Source organism: Gordionus sp. m RMFG-2023, chromosome 1, assembly GCF_954871325.1.
Source record: "Gordionus sp. m RMFG-2023 chromosome 1, tfGorSpeb1-WG-v2, whole genome shotgun sequence".
Classification (NCBI taxonomy): Eukaryota; Metazoa; Nematomorpha; class Gordioida; order Chordodea; family Parachordodidae; genus Gordionus; species Gordionus sp. m RMFG-2023.
Window position 1 is genome coordinate 3,379,019 of NC_088775.1, and position 14,181 is coordinate 3,393,199.

Consider the following 14,181-nt stretch of genomic DNA (forward strand, 5'->3'; position numbering starts at 1 on the left):
GCGTATCAAAATAAAATTCTCGAAAAGAACATAAACGAGGGAAGTGCCTTTTCCGTATCACGTGATCGCGTTAAAAAAGTTTTCCTCTAATTTGATTAAATGTACACAAAAACAAAATATTTTTTTATTTTTGGCCCATAGCAAAATGAAATAAAAATAAATATAATATATGTAATATAAAAAGAAAGACTTTGATTTCGAGTGCATTTTTCTTAGAAAAAAAAATTAATAATAATTTTATTTTTTGCGAAATCCAAAAAAATAAATGTTTTAATTAATAATATATATATAATTGCTATATTCGCTTTAAAAAAAATTTTTTTTTTTCGCATTTTGCTAAAAAATTATATTTTGGACAGATATTTTTTTCAATCGCATTATCATAAACAATAAAAAGTATAAGTAAGCAATTAGAGAGAATGTCGCAAAAGTTTATTTCGCGACAAACTCATTTCCGGTCATAAAGGATGACGTGGCCTTCAATAAGGAAAATTAGTAGGGGATTTATAAGGAAAGCAATATTTTTTTTTAAAAAAAATATATAATAATTATAAAGTATTTTAATTAAAATAAATATTTTTTATTGTAAAATGTTTCAATAAAATATTTATATTTGAAACAATTTTTTTTTTCTAACAAATAATTAATTTATTGTTAAATTATTTATAAAAATTTATAAGCGAAAATTTATAACATCAAAAGTATTTTTAAATTTTTGAGTTTTTCTTTTAAAACTAAAATATTGCCCCCTCAAATCTGACTCGATATTTTGGAAAGTATATAAAATGGCGGAAATTATCCAAAAATCATAAGAAAAAAAAAACAAGGACTTATAATAAATGGAAGGTGGGGTGGGGATTGTTATACATTTATTCTTGTGTAAATATAAAAGCGGGGGGATAGAGCTGTCAATCAATTGCAATGTTGAGTGACGTCCACTATGGCGATTCTGCGTTTCCAGGCGAAGCAAAAGTAACCGAACCCGGCTCCCAACAAGAGTGCTAGACACAAATAAACGTTGAAGGTCATGAATATCAGCATTAACATAAAGCCCAGGCCGGTTTGGACGATGTGAATCAAGGATTGGAGTATGTGATCGAATAAGGAAAATGTCGGGCTAAAAAAAATACCGAAACATTTTTAATGCATAAACCATTATATTTATCCCTCCATTTTTTAAAAGTAATTCTCTTATTGGCTGACAAGTTTATCTAGAGAATAAATATGGCTGACCGTTAGTTCATTTAAAAAAAAAAGAAGTATTTAGTTAAAAAGGACATAAAAACCTGCTTTTGCAATCGCAAGACCTGAAACCTTGTACGTTGAAGTCGGAATAGTTCTTTGTTGGGCCATTATCCTCCTGGAACTTATTGTATGGCGGAGAATCGTCCACCCCGTCCCCGACTATCATATGCCGAGAAACGTGTTGCTCGGGTCGGAGTCGCGTCGCGCAACAACCGCTCTCGTGACGAATTTTGCCCATACCCGCATCGCCGCTTTGGGAGACGTGAAAAACTTTGGAGAAAAGGGAAGGGTATCGTCTGGAGGAAGCGAATAAAGGATGGGACATCAGGTGTTCCCTGAAAACTTTGAGACCCTCGTAAAGCACCGAAAATACGAACACGCCTAAACAGGCGTAGAATAGGGCTTCAAGGATAAATGAATAAAATATTGAAAAAGAATGAATTTTAAAAAAAAATGGAGAATGGAAGAAAGATTATTAGTAATGAATGATAATGCAATAAAGGAAATATGGTGATCCCGCCATAAATCGACTGAAATCTAACTCGATGTTCTGGGACATTGGTATGATGATGGGCAGTCATAAGTAGTAAATTTAGTATAAACCGACATGGGTCGATTTTTTAAGGCATATTATCTAAATCTGATAATTTTTCTCGTAGATGGTAAAAAGTTTTGGGTCTCCATTAGCCAAATCTCGAGGCTTACATAACATTATTCTGGCTAAAGGGCGCATTCATAGTGGACGATCCGACACGATTTAACAGCTGATCGATTTTTAAAATCTGTTTATCAATTTTTTTTAAAAATAATATTAATTTTATCTTTAATTCTATACACGATAATAACCTAAAAAATATTAGGTTTTAACAAAGAAAAAATTGGTTCTCATAAACCGATTTTAAAAATCGATCAGCTGTTAAATCGTGTCGGATCGGGTCCACTAAATGGAGCCCGAATCGGACCGGCTAACAACTCAACTCTCACCTCTCGTTCAATAATTCAAATTTGGTAATAAAATTAGATTAAAATGGATTTTATAAATAAACTGCGTTTTGATATCTTTGTAATCAATTATGCGTTATGTAATTTGACTACAAAATCAATATAACATTTTCTTTTTATTTTTTTTTTTAAAATTTTCCCTCTATATTCTTTGTAGATTTTGGTAATCAACGATATTTATCAGAAGACCTGCGAGAGCTACCATCTGCGCGGCCCGGCCCGGATTTTTTTTCAGCCCGGTCCGGGTTTTATATTTCCAAGGCCCAGCCCATATTTTTTTTAAAAAAAAATGTATTATATTTATTTTTAATCTTCATGGCTAATAAATGGCGATTCTAAATATCCGGCCCAACCTGAAATTTTTTAAGCCCGGCCCGGGTATATTTAAAATACCGCTATTTATATACTAAATATATTCTTCTTCTTCTTCTCCGTTTTAAGGCGATTTCCAGGTTTACCCGGGTGGGCCAGTTTTCCCTCTGATTTTTCTTTTCCATTTTTGACGGTCCTGAGCATCAATACTTGTAAGATTCATGCTTCTCATATCCGCCGCTATCACATTTGTCTACGTCACCTTGGGTCTTCCTTATACTATATATATTGGCCCTTCATTTTATTAAAGTGCGTTTCAAGGTGTACTTCACATAAGTCAAGGTATACACACACTTTTTATGATTCGGTATGTTGATTAAATTACATTTTAATTTAAAAAATTTTTTTTTATAAGAATATAATATTAAACGATAAAATATAGGTTTATTGTTATTTTATGTCTAGGACCTTAGTTGCGTCTATAGCTGACTCTCATGCAATTTAACATATATGAATAGATAGACCGTCAATCTAATAAGCCTGTCCCAAAACTTATTGCAGAATCAGAACCAGTTTTCATATCCGCCAATGTATTATTTTTACAACTTTTAAAATCATTTTTTAACCGCGTTTTTTTAAATTTAAATTTAAAAAAAATATATGATTTTATCGGAAGTATAATTCTATCGTGTTTGGAATACCTATCTTATGAATTGTAGACAATTTTGCCTTTGACCTTTGACGTTATTTATAATTTACATAAAAAAAATATATGGAAAAATGACAATATAAATTATATAAAGTTTTATAAGTTCTCGGGAAAATTGTCTGAAATTTGTTAAAGTATTCCAAACATGGCGGCACGCATTTCCGGTAAAATCAGATATATAAATATTTTTATAAAACCGCGCTCAAAAAATGAGTTGAAGTTGAAAAATTAACACATTGACATGCTAACTAAAAATATAGTTATTAAAAAAAAAATTTTATAAAGAAAATTGAATCTAATAGATGCTAATCAATTATAGCCGATGGATGATGTTTTGCAATTCAGAAACAATGTTACTTATATTAAGAATATTTATGAGAATGTGATGGACAATTATGATTCGAGTTCCTTCTAATTCTGAAAATGTTATCGGATATCTAAAGTCAGGCCATGTATAAGTTTTACAATAGTTTTTATGTATTTTATATACGCTAAAGGGTATACATATTTTTGTTACATTATAGGAATCAATAAATTAAAAATTGGTTATTGAATAGTAATATGTTTTAATTTATATAACGTACATTCATTATGTTTATTCAAATTATATTTTTTATTTTTAGTTTTACCTTTTTTTTAATATTGTATTCTAATTTTAGTTTATAAGAATATATATATAGGTTGTTATTATTCTGCAAAAGTTAGTTATATTAAATAAAATAAATTATTTATTATAGGTTCATCCTTCTTTCTTTTCAATATTTTTATAGTTATACATGTTTCGAAAGGTTATACACTTACACAATAGTTAAAATTTAATATAATTTTGTCCGTTAGTTGGCGTTAAATGCTAGCAATATATTTAATTTTAATTAGAAAAGCAGGGCACCCGTCATAAGCCTGGCCATTTGTTTTTAAAGAATATATCTGAGTATCAGAGAGGAGAGTCCCCAGCGTGGAAATGATCATTGGAATGAAGAGAATATGTTTCTCCTTTTTCGGTCTGGAAACTTGTTAATGAGGATATGTCGAATTTCGCGAAGATTCGATACACGTGATATCCCGTCTCATGCCAAGGCGAGAGTTTATGCGTAAATCTACATGTACAGTAAGGGCTAAAATATCGCGACCGAAGAGAAGGGCTATTGATATTTTGTTCTGCTGATAAATCCAAACCCCAGCCATTCGAGAACAGACTCCTCGGAGGGTAATATTGATAGATGTTAGGGTTGTTCTCTAGATGATAGTTCGATAATAGATAAGTAGAGGAGCGAGCAGCTTAAAGAAGCATCCCAATTTGTTTTATTTGTAGGGATGTTGTGGGTTTCATCGTAGAAATAGAATTGATATCAAATCGCTCCAGTAGCCTGACCAAATAATAGGTTATTTGATAGAAACCGCCATTCCCCAGCTAACTTTGCGGAAACGGACTCGTAATAAGAGTGTTAATGAATAGCGAATCCCGATTCCTCCAGGTTTAGATGGGAGAGCGGCTCAAACCATGAATGATTATCGAATTTCGTGAGAATTTCCTTGGGTAAATCGCATTTAGAATGCGAATCAATCCTTCCTTCAAAAAATTAATAAATATATGGGATATCTTAAGGATATATATATTTAACATGATTTATATAAAAATCATATGTGTTTGACGACACCGAACCCCTTTTAAGGGCATAACAAAAAAAAAATTTTACGAATCATTTTTCGTTTTCTTCGTATTATTTTCAAAATTTTCAGTTTTTTGTCTCCATTTTGCAGGGCAAAATTTTTTAATTATTATAAATGAGAATTTAATGTTATAAAATATAATAATATTAATAGCAAAGTTGCTTTATCTTGTTTTTTTATATCAATTTTTAGGAAAGAAATATATGGAAGATCAAAAACATAAAATCAAGGAAAGTAAAAAGCTTTTTTTATACATTGGATCATTTCATCATTATTTTTTATAATGATGAAATGTCTCAAATATTTATCAGCAAATTATAAAATTTAATAAAGTTTTATCCGCTAGTTGGCATTAAATGTTGTTTTAGAAAAGAGATGAAAAAAATTTTAAGGTAAATAAGTGATTTTTGCTATTTGCGTTAATACCAGATGGAAAGCTCAAATAATAAAATTATTGGTCTCTTAGAAACTTCGACTCACAAAACTGAAACGAGAGTACACTTGCAAAATGAACTCATTTCAAATTTTGATCCGAACTACCATAAAATAAATATTTTACAAGGTGCGCCCGGCCCGTAATAAAAAAAAAAATTTTAAAGGGGGCACAAAATTACCCAATTCTAAGCAACTTCAGATAAAAAATTTGAAAACTTCCGACCTAACCCACGAGCTTTCATTGATAATATCTAACTGTCCTAATGCCAATGAGATGCAATAAAACCCTCTAAATAGGACGACGATTAGAATATTGTTAAACGAGTCGATTTTTTTTTTATAAAGGCTAACCCAATATTTTAGCCAATAAAGCCTCGAGATTTTGTTATAGATGTCCAAACCCTTGTGCCATCTATGGCCAAAATTTTCAGGCTTGCGTAGCGTTTTTCCGGCTCTAGCCGTTTAAACACCACTAAACGAGAATGCACTGCACATTTCATTTTAGTGCTGAAAACTTCGATTATTTATATTTTTTTAAAAAAAGGGGGTATGACCTAACCCTCAAGATTAAGTCAAAACACGTGGTTAGAAAGGTTTGACACTCTTTTAGCGAAATCTCGAGGTCAAGATATAATATTTGATTGGCCAAATACGATTTTGTCGAAATCACCTTAAATTCGAGGTTTTGACAACACTTACACGCGTTAAGGTCATAAAATAATAAATTTATGTATTATAAAGATGATATAAAAAATAAATAAATTTAACGATTTTAAAAAATGTCATTTATAAAGGTCCTTGATTTTTAAAGACAAAAACTTTGTAAAATTTTGACAAAGATAAATTTTTAAGTTTTTTTTTTTAGAATTTTGTCCTTTTTGACAGGAAGTTGATTTGAAGTTACTTAATAGATACTTGTAAAATAAATTTGGTATAATCATTCATTTATACGAAATGTCTTTATTTCGTATAATAACAAATCTAGGCTAATTAATTTTACTCGTATCATCTATCCATTCCCATATATTAATATAATATTTTAATTTTTATTTTATTAGAAAGCATAATTTAATTATGAAAAGAGAAGGAAGGAAAATATGAATGAAAAAAATCTATACTCGTTAAAATTAATTAATTAGAAAATGTCAAGGATATTTATAGCCTTTTTTGGTAAAAATTAATTATTAATAAAAATAATAAATTGAATTGTAAAATGAAAGAAATAAAATAAGAATTGTAAAATGAAAGAAATAAAATAAGAATTGTAAAATGAAAGAAATAAAATAAAATAAGAATTGTAAAAAGAAGAAATAAGAGATTAACAAAAAGGGCAAAAGAAAGAATAAAATTAATCAAAGTAGGATTTATTTTAGATTTGCATAGAGGAAAAACGCAAAATGTAATTTAAATTTTTAAAAAAAAATAATTTAAACGAAAAGTGAAGAAAAGAATAAAACATTGGAGAAAAAGAAAATTCGAGATTACAAAGAAAAAAAAATAAATTAACTAACTTGTAGGTGTCGATATTTTCCAAGCGTCGAAAAATAGCACCTGATGGTGGCCGCCGTGAAATGTCATCTTAAAATAAAAATTAAAAAAATGAAATTTTTAAATCATTATTAAAACATAGTATTTAATGAAGGGATGTACGCGGAGGAATACCGAATGTTACCCGGTTAGGGTATGCGAAGGTTTAAAATTTTTAAAAAATCTTTTATAGCTAATCTTAATCGAGCATGTGCATAAATAACTTATCCTCTAACCACAACCCGACGATGACGGTTATGCAAATTACCGGAACTGAGACAACCAGAACCAGGGTGTAGCGTTTTACCGCTCAAATATGATTTGGTCAATTGACCGATCAAATATGGTCGAATTCGAATAAATGTTTTTTTTAAGACGATATTAACTTTATATTCTTTCAAAATCTATAATGAATGCTTCGCTCTCCGTGGGCAGAGTTTGATCTAAATACTTCTTAACAATTTTCCTGCAGTCGAGATTTTCGATCGATTTTCATTTCTTCGAAATGAATATTATCTCAAAACCGACCAATTTCTTTCTAAAAAAAGAAGAAGTATAAACTTGAACTTGTTAGTAAGATATTCGGTAGTGTCGTTAAACGGCTCGGATTTGAGCCGATATTTAAAAACGGCGCCAACTCAATATTTTATCCAGAAAAAATATTACTCGTGCCTGAAGGTTTTGCTCATAGATGGTACAAAGGTCTAGACATCTATTATCGAAATCTGGAGCCTTAGGTAATATTTCTTTGGCTAAAATATTGATTAGTCGTTTTCAAAAATCGGTCAAACTGAACAGTTTAGCAACACTTATATTAGGCATTTCTCTTAAGGTTCAAGGTGGGCAAAGCCCATTCCAAAAAAATTTGAGGCTTAAAATCTGATAATCTTTTATGAAAGTTACTGCTCTCCACATATTTTTGCCTATTAAATATAATACAGCTACTTTTTACTTCTGAAATTTAATATCAATCAAATGCCTAATTTTTATATTATATCACATGCTTCATCACAAGCTCGCTACTAATAAGATGGTCCCCTTATACTAGAGATCCAATAATTAATCAGCTGTGTGAGCGCATGTATTTAGAATGATTATTTTTTTTATCTTCAGGTAGAGAAATTATAAAATCGTGGCATGATTGAATTGTTTTCCATAAAGTACATTTATTCCTTCACACTTACAACAATAAGAATAGCTAAATGTTAAAGAATGGGTCCAAAATATTTCTTCAATTAATATATTATCGGTAATTTCTTTCGGACAAATATCCAACTTCCTCAACAGCTGCTTTCAGAGCTTTCTTACATTTTGCTCCTTACATTTTACTGACGATACCCACCTTATTTGGGTAATTTTACATAATGTATAATATAAACTGGCAATTTGTAATTTTTTTCAAATCATGCTTTAAAATTATTATATTTAATCAATATATATATTGATATCCAATCAAATTATTAATGATAAAAAATTCTTTTATTTTTTTTATATTTCAAAATGAAACTCCGATATTTTAATATGAAAATCTTATATTTCAAATATAAAATTATAATTAAATCGATGCCTAGATGATACAAATATATTTTTTTTAATATATCGTAACCTAATTAGATTGATAAACATGATTCGAATGCAATATTAATTAATTAAATCAATATATTAATTTACCAATAACATTTTAGAATATTTGACCAGGTTAAATACTCCTTCGGTCAATTGACCGACTTGCCAACTCTGACTTGAACTATGCCAACCAACTCAGAGGACCATGCCAAAGCATACCATCTATCTCCTAACCACAACTGGTCAATATTATGATCGGCTCTTTCTTGCATATCAAATCTAACTATTAAATACCTTATAATATAATGTCTGAATAGTGTCCTTAGTAACAGTCAAATGTGTTTAATCCATATCTTCCTTGTGGTTGGTTCACTTACACTGATTGATTTTGAATATAAACAAGGAATGAGTCCAGTGAATTTCAAATTAATATTTTTGTGAATCGATTTCGATTCAAACCTATTCCCCCCCCCCCACCCAAAGGCTGATTTTATTTTCTACATTATTTAAGGTTATAACCAGTATTAGAGACCTGACAGCCCGATTATGTCCGCTGCCCTAATTTTTGGTTAAAAAGTTTAAATATAGCAAATAACTTTGAAAAATTTATGATTTTTATTCTATTTAATTAACTAAATATGGGCAAATACTTCCCACCCGCTAGATTTCTATTTTTTAAACTTTTCTATATAAAATACATTATAAAACAGGCAAAAAAGGGGAAAAGAATGGGAAGGAAATATTATGTTTAATATTCTTGGGAGCCGGATTTTATTGATGATCTTAACGTCAGGTTGAGTGGCCATCCCAGCAGGACCCTACCCGTTCAATAAACATACATATTAATTATCGCTTGTTACGTTCCGTCTAATGTATTTTGCTTATTCCTTAAATCCCGAGTTTGGAACCGAACCCGATAACCGGGAACTGAAGCACCTCTTCTAAAAAAAATCTACAGGAAACAAAAGTACAGCTGATTTATATGGGGTATCATTTCAAAATTTTATGATTCTTCTTCTTATCTATTTTTAAGAGGATCTAAAATTTTCTTTAATCCTCTAGTAAAAGAAGGATCTAAAATTTTAATTCCATATTTCATTTCATTTCTTTCTTTTTTTTTTAAAAAAAAACAATAAATCATTTTTTAAAAAAAAAAAATTAATTTAAATTCTCAAGGACAAACTATGGACATTGAAAATAAAAATTTACATTCAAATGTCGCACAAAAATTTCCGAGAAAATTATATTTCTTATCGTATAATGTACAAAAAAAACTTATAAATCAAAAAAAAAATTTCAACACCGGGGTTAACATGATACCGTCAAGGAATTAGTATTTATTTATGATTAGCTTTTTTTCTACATTAACTAAAAAATTAGATTTTAAATTTTAAAAAAAAACGCATTTTGATGAATTTTTATAAATAAGTTATTTCATGTGTTTTTTTTTCTATAAGTGTTTGAGATGCCAGTGGAATATTTTTAACAGGCTTTTTTAGATCTGACCTGTGGCTTTCAGTCCAGTGTACAAACCCCAACCCAAAATTTTGTGCCCAGTTTTGGGGCCACATCGACCCTGTAATAAGTAACGGTACTTATTACCATACATTAATTAATCAGGGTATCAGGATAAAAATTTGTATATTATTTTTTTGGACCATGGAATTTTTACATTTATAAAACCTTAAAATTTTATGATTTTTTCATTTAATAAATTAATTTCTACGGGGTTTAGTCCAAAAAAATAAATTAGAGACTAGAGAGATAGCTAAAAAAAATATTTTTTCTGGACTGGTATAGGTCAAAAAAAACTCTTTCAAAATCTTCACAGGTCAGGTCATGCTATCTCTACTACTCCTATTTACAAGAATATAAATTACAAGTTTCATTTATGATTGAAAAACATCTTAATTCGAGAATCAAAAAGTATTCAAAGGATTAAACACTCCTTAATATATATATTTGAAAGGGGAATATCAATCAGTTATCACCTCATTTGCTAGGCCAGGGTGGCATCACAAATAGAGCCCTATAAATTTATATATTTTTGGACCAAGCCACCCGCCCTTAAATTTTGAATGATTTTTAGGCCCAACAGAAGTTTTAGCCCCCCTTCTAGTTCAAAGTTTTAACTTAGACCTGAGCATGGCCTAAATTCTAATTAAATAATATAAAAACTAGACAAATTTTTATGGAGTAAAGGAATCTCCAGGCCGAATATTTTAAATTGTGATATACATAAAAGAAATAGATGAAATAAAATAATAAAATAAAACAAAAATTTATTGTATAATTGAATAATATTCATGTTCATTCACTTCTCATATTTCCTATACCATTTCAAAATCATTTTAACAAAAAAGTTATATACCCCAGCTTATAGGTAGTGTTGTTAAACGGTTTGATTTGAGCCAATTTTTAAGAACAGCTAACTTAATAATTCAGAAAAATATTATGCAAGCCTGAATATTTTGCTGTTAGATGGCACAAAGGTTTGGACATCTATAGTGAAATCTCAAGGCATAGGCAATATTTGTGTGGTTAAAATATGAAGTTAGCCATTTCTAAAAATTGACTCAAATCTAGCCATTTAACAACATTACTTATAGATCTGCAATGTGCAGTTTTAGCCAAACAAGCCCACCCACTTTTTGTTTTGATTTTCAACCCTAACCTCTTATCCATGGTTTTTTTTAAAAAAAATCACCCAATCATGAACCCATTAATCTAAAAATTGTGTTTAACATACCCATTCCCAATATTCAAAAATTATTTTAATTGGCTGTTTATTTATTTTAATTAAAAAATAAAATTCTGTTCTGGCCTTTTTGCCCATAAAATATTTAAAATCCACCCACCCATTCTACAGACAGGAATAGGAGGCAATAAAAACCTGTACATTGTAGACCCTTACCCAGGCTAAAGTGCCTAACAAAAAATTTTTTTATACATCCTGGAAGGGCAATTGCATGCAGATCACATAAAAAAGAATAAAATTAAGAGTTAATTACAAAACAGATGCTAATAAATGATTTCCCAGAGGATAAAATGAATTAATATAACTTGAATAAAAAATTTATTTATAATTTTACTGCATGTCCACCACCCATATTATGATGATTTGGTTGGTGCATTGAATGATTAGCATGTGAATGTTGTGAAGAATTTATATGTGGAATGGATGAGTGCATATCATGCACATTTCCATGATCATGATGATTAAAGATTGGAGTAGTTAAAGATTCGGTGATCAAATCGTTTGTTTGATTAAACGCATCAGTTATTAAATGGGAAGAATTTTCAACTACTTTGTTTATCAAATTTGTTACTAATGATTCTGTATTTAAAGTTAAATGATGATCATGATTTGTATTATTTTCTGTCATATGATGGTTAATATGTTCCATATCCATACTAATATAAAAGTCTTTATAGCAAAAAAAATAAACTATTCAAAAAAAGATAATAAAATATAATGAGGGAAACGTAGGTAATTTAAGATTTTATATAAGCAAAAACATCTGTTTTTGATAAATATATATGCCTGTTATAAACTATAGTGTTAACATGTCACATGCGACATTTTAAGCAATTGATAGAGATTTCAGTCAATAGTAAGTTATTATAATTCTAAATATTATTATATTTATTTAATATTTATATATAAATATTATATAGGTGTATTTCTCGTATAACCAGGCTGTCAACGCATTGTCTGTAGAACACCACTTAATTTTAATTAAAAAATCCTCCGAAAAATTTAATATTAAAACAGATTTAAGTCGGTAGCCTAGCAATATATTTAGTGAGAGGGAGTAAGAGATTTGGAGTTAGGCGGGGGGGGGGGAAACAAGAATGGCCTATAAATTAATGCTAGTTTTAAACAGTTATAAATAATTTAATACTTTATATAATAAGTGGAAGAATACAATCCAAATCAAGATAAAACTTGATTATATTTTATGTAGCAATTTACATTACTGCAAAATTTCTTACAAATGCTAAAAATTACTAAAATACATTAAATTATATTGTATGCTGTTTTCTATACACTATCTGAGAAATAGAAGAAGAATACCCCCATAAAAGGTACCCCCCCCCCTCCCCACAGAAAACTGAGAAATATTTTAAGACACCTTTTTGGAATTACACGAGGTATTAAAAATGGTAATTATAATTAAAATTAATAAATTAGGGAACGCAGGGAATTTTTAAAGTAAACGAATAGGTAAAATACAAATTTTTCCAGTCTGAATCATAAGTCTCAGAATCATGATCATCATCATAAGAAGAAGCTAAATAATGCATTAATATAAATATTTTAATAAAATAAATTTACAATTCCCAGAATTTGACAAATCTTTAGATTCTTTAACCTCATTTAGAAGCGGTGACACTTTTTCAACTTGACTTAAATTTAAATGATAAAATTTTCAGATATCCTCAATGTGCAAAGCAAGGACTCCTAGTGAGAAAAAAACCTTTATAAAAATGGTTGTCTGAACAGGTTTCAACCAAAATAAAATAAATAATTATTTTTTTACATTCTTTTCCTTTTAGTGTATTCCATATCTGCCTCGTTATTTATAATTATTAAATGATCAAAATATTTGCTCAATATCCATAAGAAGTGTATATTAATTTTCCTATGAGTTAAATTGAACCACAATCTATTAACTGCTTCATATAGTATTAGATCATTCCTATTTTCTCTATTATATTATACAAAATATCTAAATAACCAAAATTTGTAAATTTTTGATTTATTTATTTAACTAATTTAAGTATAATATCACCACCTACTCATTAGTAGTTTGATAGAAGGGTGTCATTAATCTTTTTATAATGACCAAATTTATAAGGTTTTAATTTTGATGAATTTTGGCATTTGAGTATATTAAAAATATATTTTGGGTTGTCTTTAAAAGTAAGTTTGCAAATTGTTTCAATCCGTTTTTTATATTATTTTTTAGGTGCGAGATATCATAATACCAATAATATCTATATGATGTGACTTTACAAATCGATGATGAATTCTAATTAGTTTATCAATATCATAATTTTACAATATTTGTCTGCTTTGACCTCTTATTTTGTTTACATTTATTTCTTATAGCATTATAGCCATATTCTTATTTTATATATATTCCTGTATACAAAATATCTAAATAACTAATTTTCGATTTAATTGCATTTATTCAATTAATCTAAAAAATCATCAATTTTTATGTATTGGGAATCAAAAAAATTGAATATTCAGATTATGATAATTATATATTATAAAAAAACTCTAACCGTTATTGTGAATATACTATAAAAAATCTACCAGTAGTAAAACGCCATTTTATAAATCACATAATTAACCAACACAACTAAAACTAAAATGAATAAATTTTCAACTCCAAATTTTATTGACCAAATATATTTTAAAAAAAATAAAAAGTCATAAAAGTAATCATTATTATAAAATCTAGTCACTCTTATACTTTTTTTTTGAGACAAAGAGATTACGAGTTTTACATGTGATTATAAAATCAGGCGACTATTTATAAATTTGATAAATATTAAACAAAATAATTTTTTTTAAATTAATAATTTTAAATAATAATATGACACAGATTTATATACTAGCTATTATAGAAATTGCAGTTCCAGCAATATAAGTTTCTGTTGAAAAGGCCTTTTCGGAGCTAAAATTTGTGTTATCATCACAA

The 14,181-nt window shown here is 28.6% G+C and overlaps 1 protein-coding gene across 1 annotated transcript; it reads right to left on the reverse strand.

Moving 5' to 3' along the window:
* Positions 1-102: 102 nt before the first annotated feature.
* Positions 103-11,895, reverse strand: LOC135922836 (uncharacterized). Its single transcript, XM_065457323.1, has 4 exons — positions 11,560-11,895; positions 6,886-6,952; positions 1,287-1,647; positions 103-1,117 (listed from the first exon to the last, which is right to left on the reverse strand). Exons 1-4 carry the CDS (start codon positions 11,878-11,880, stop codon positions 913-915), a joined length of 954 nt encoding a protein of 317 aa, XP_065313395.1. The 5' UTR covers positions 11,881-11,895; the 3' UTR covers positions 103-912.
* Positions 11,896-14,181: the final 2,286 nt, after the last annotated feature.

Excerpts from the sequence above, each read along its gene's own strand:
- LOC135922836 (XM_065457323.1), bottom strand. The coding sequence starts at position 11,880 with ATGGATATGGAACATATTAACCATCATATGACAGAAAATAATACAAAT. Across the intron at positions 1,648-6,885 it reads GAAAATATCGACACCTACAA|CCCTATTCTACGCCTGTTTA; the intron begins GTTAGTTAATTT and ends TTATCCTTGAAG. Across the intron at positions 1,118-1,286 it reads TCTTGCGATTGCAAAAGCAG|CCCGACATTTTCCTTATTCG; the intron begins GTTTTTATGTCC and ends TATTTTTTTTAG.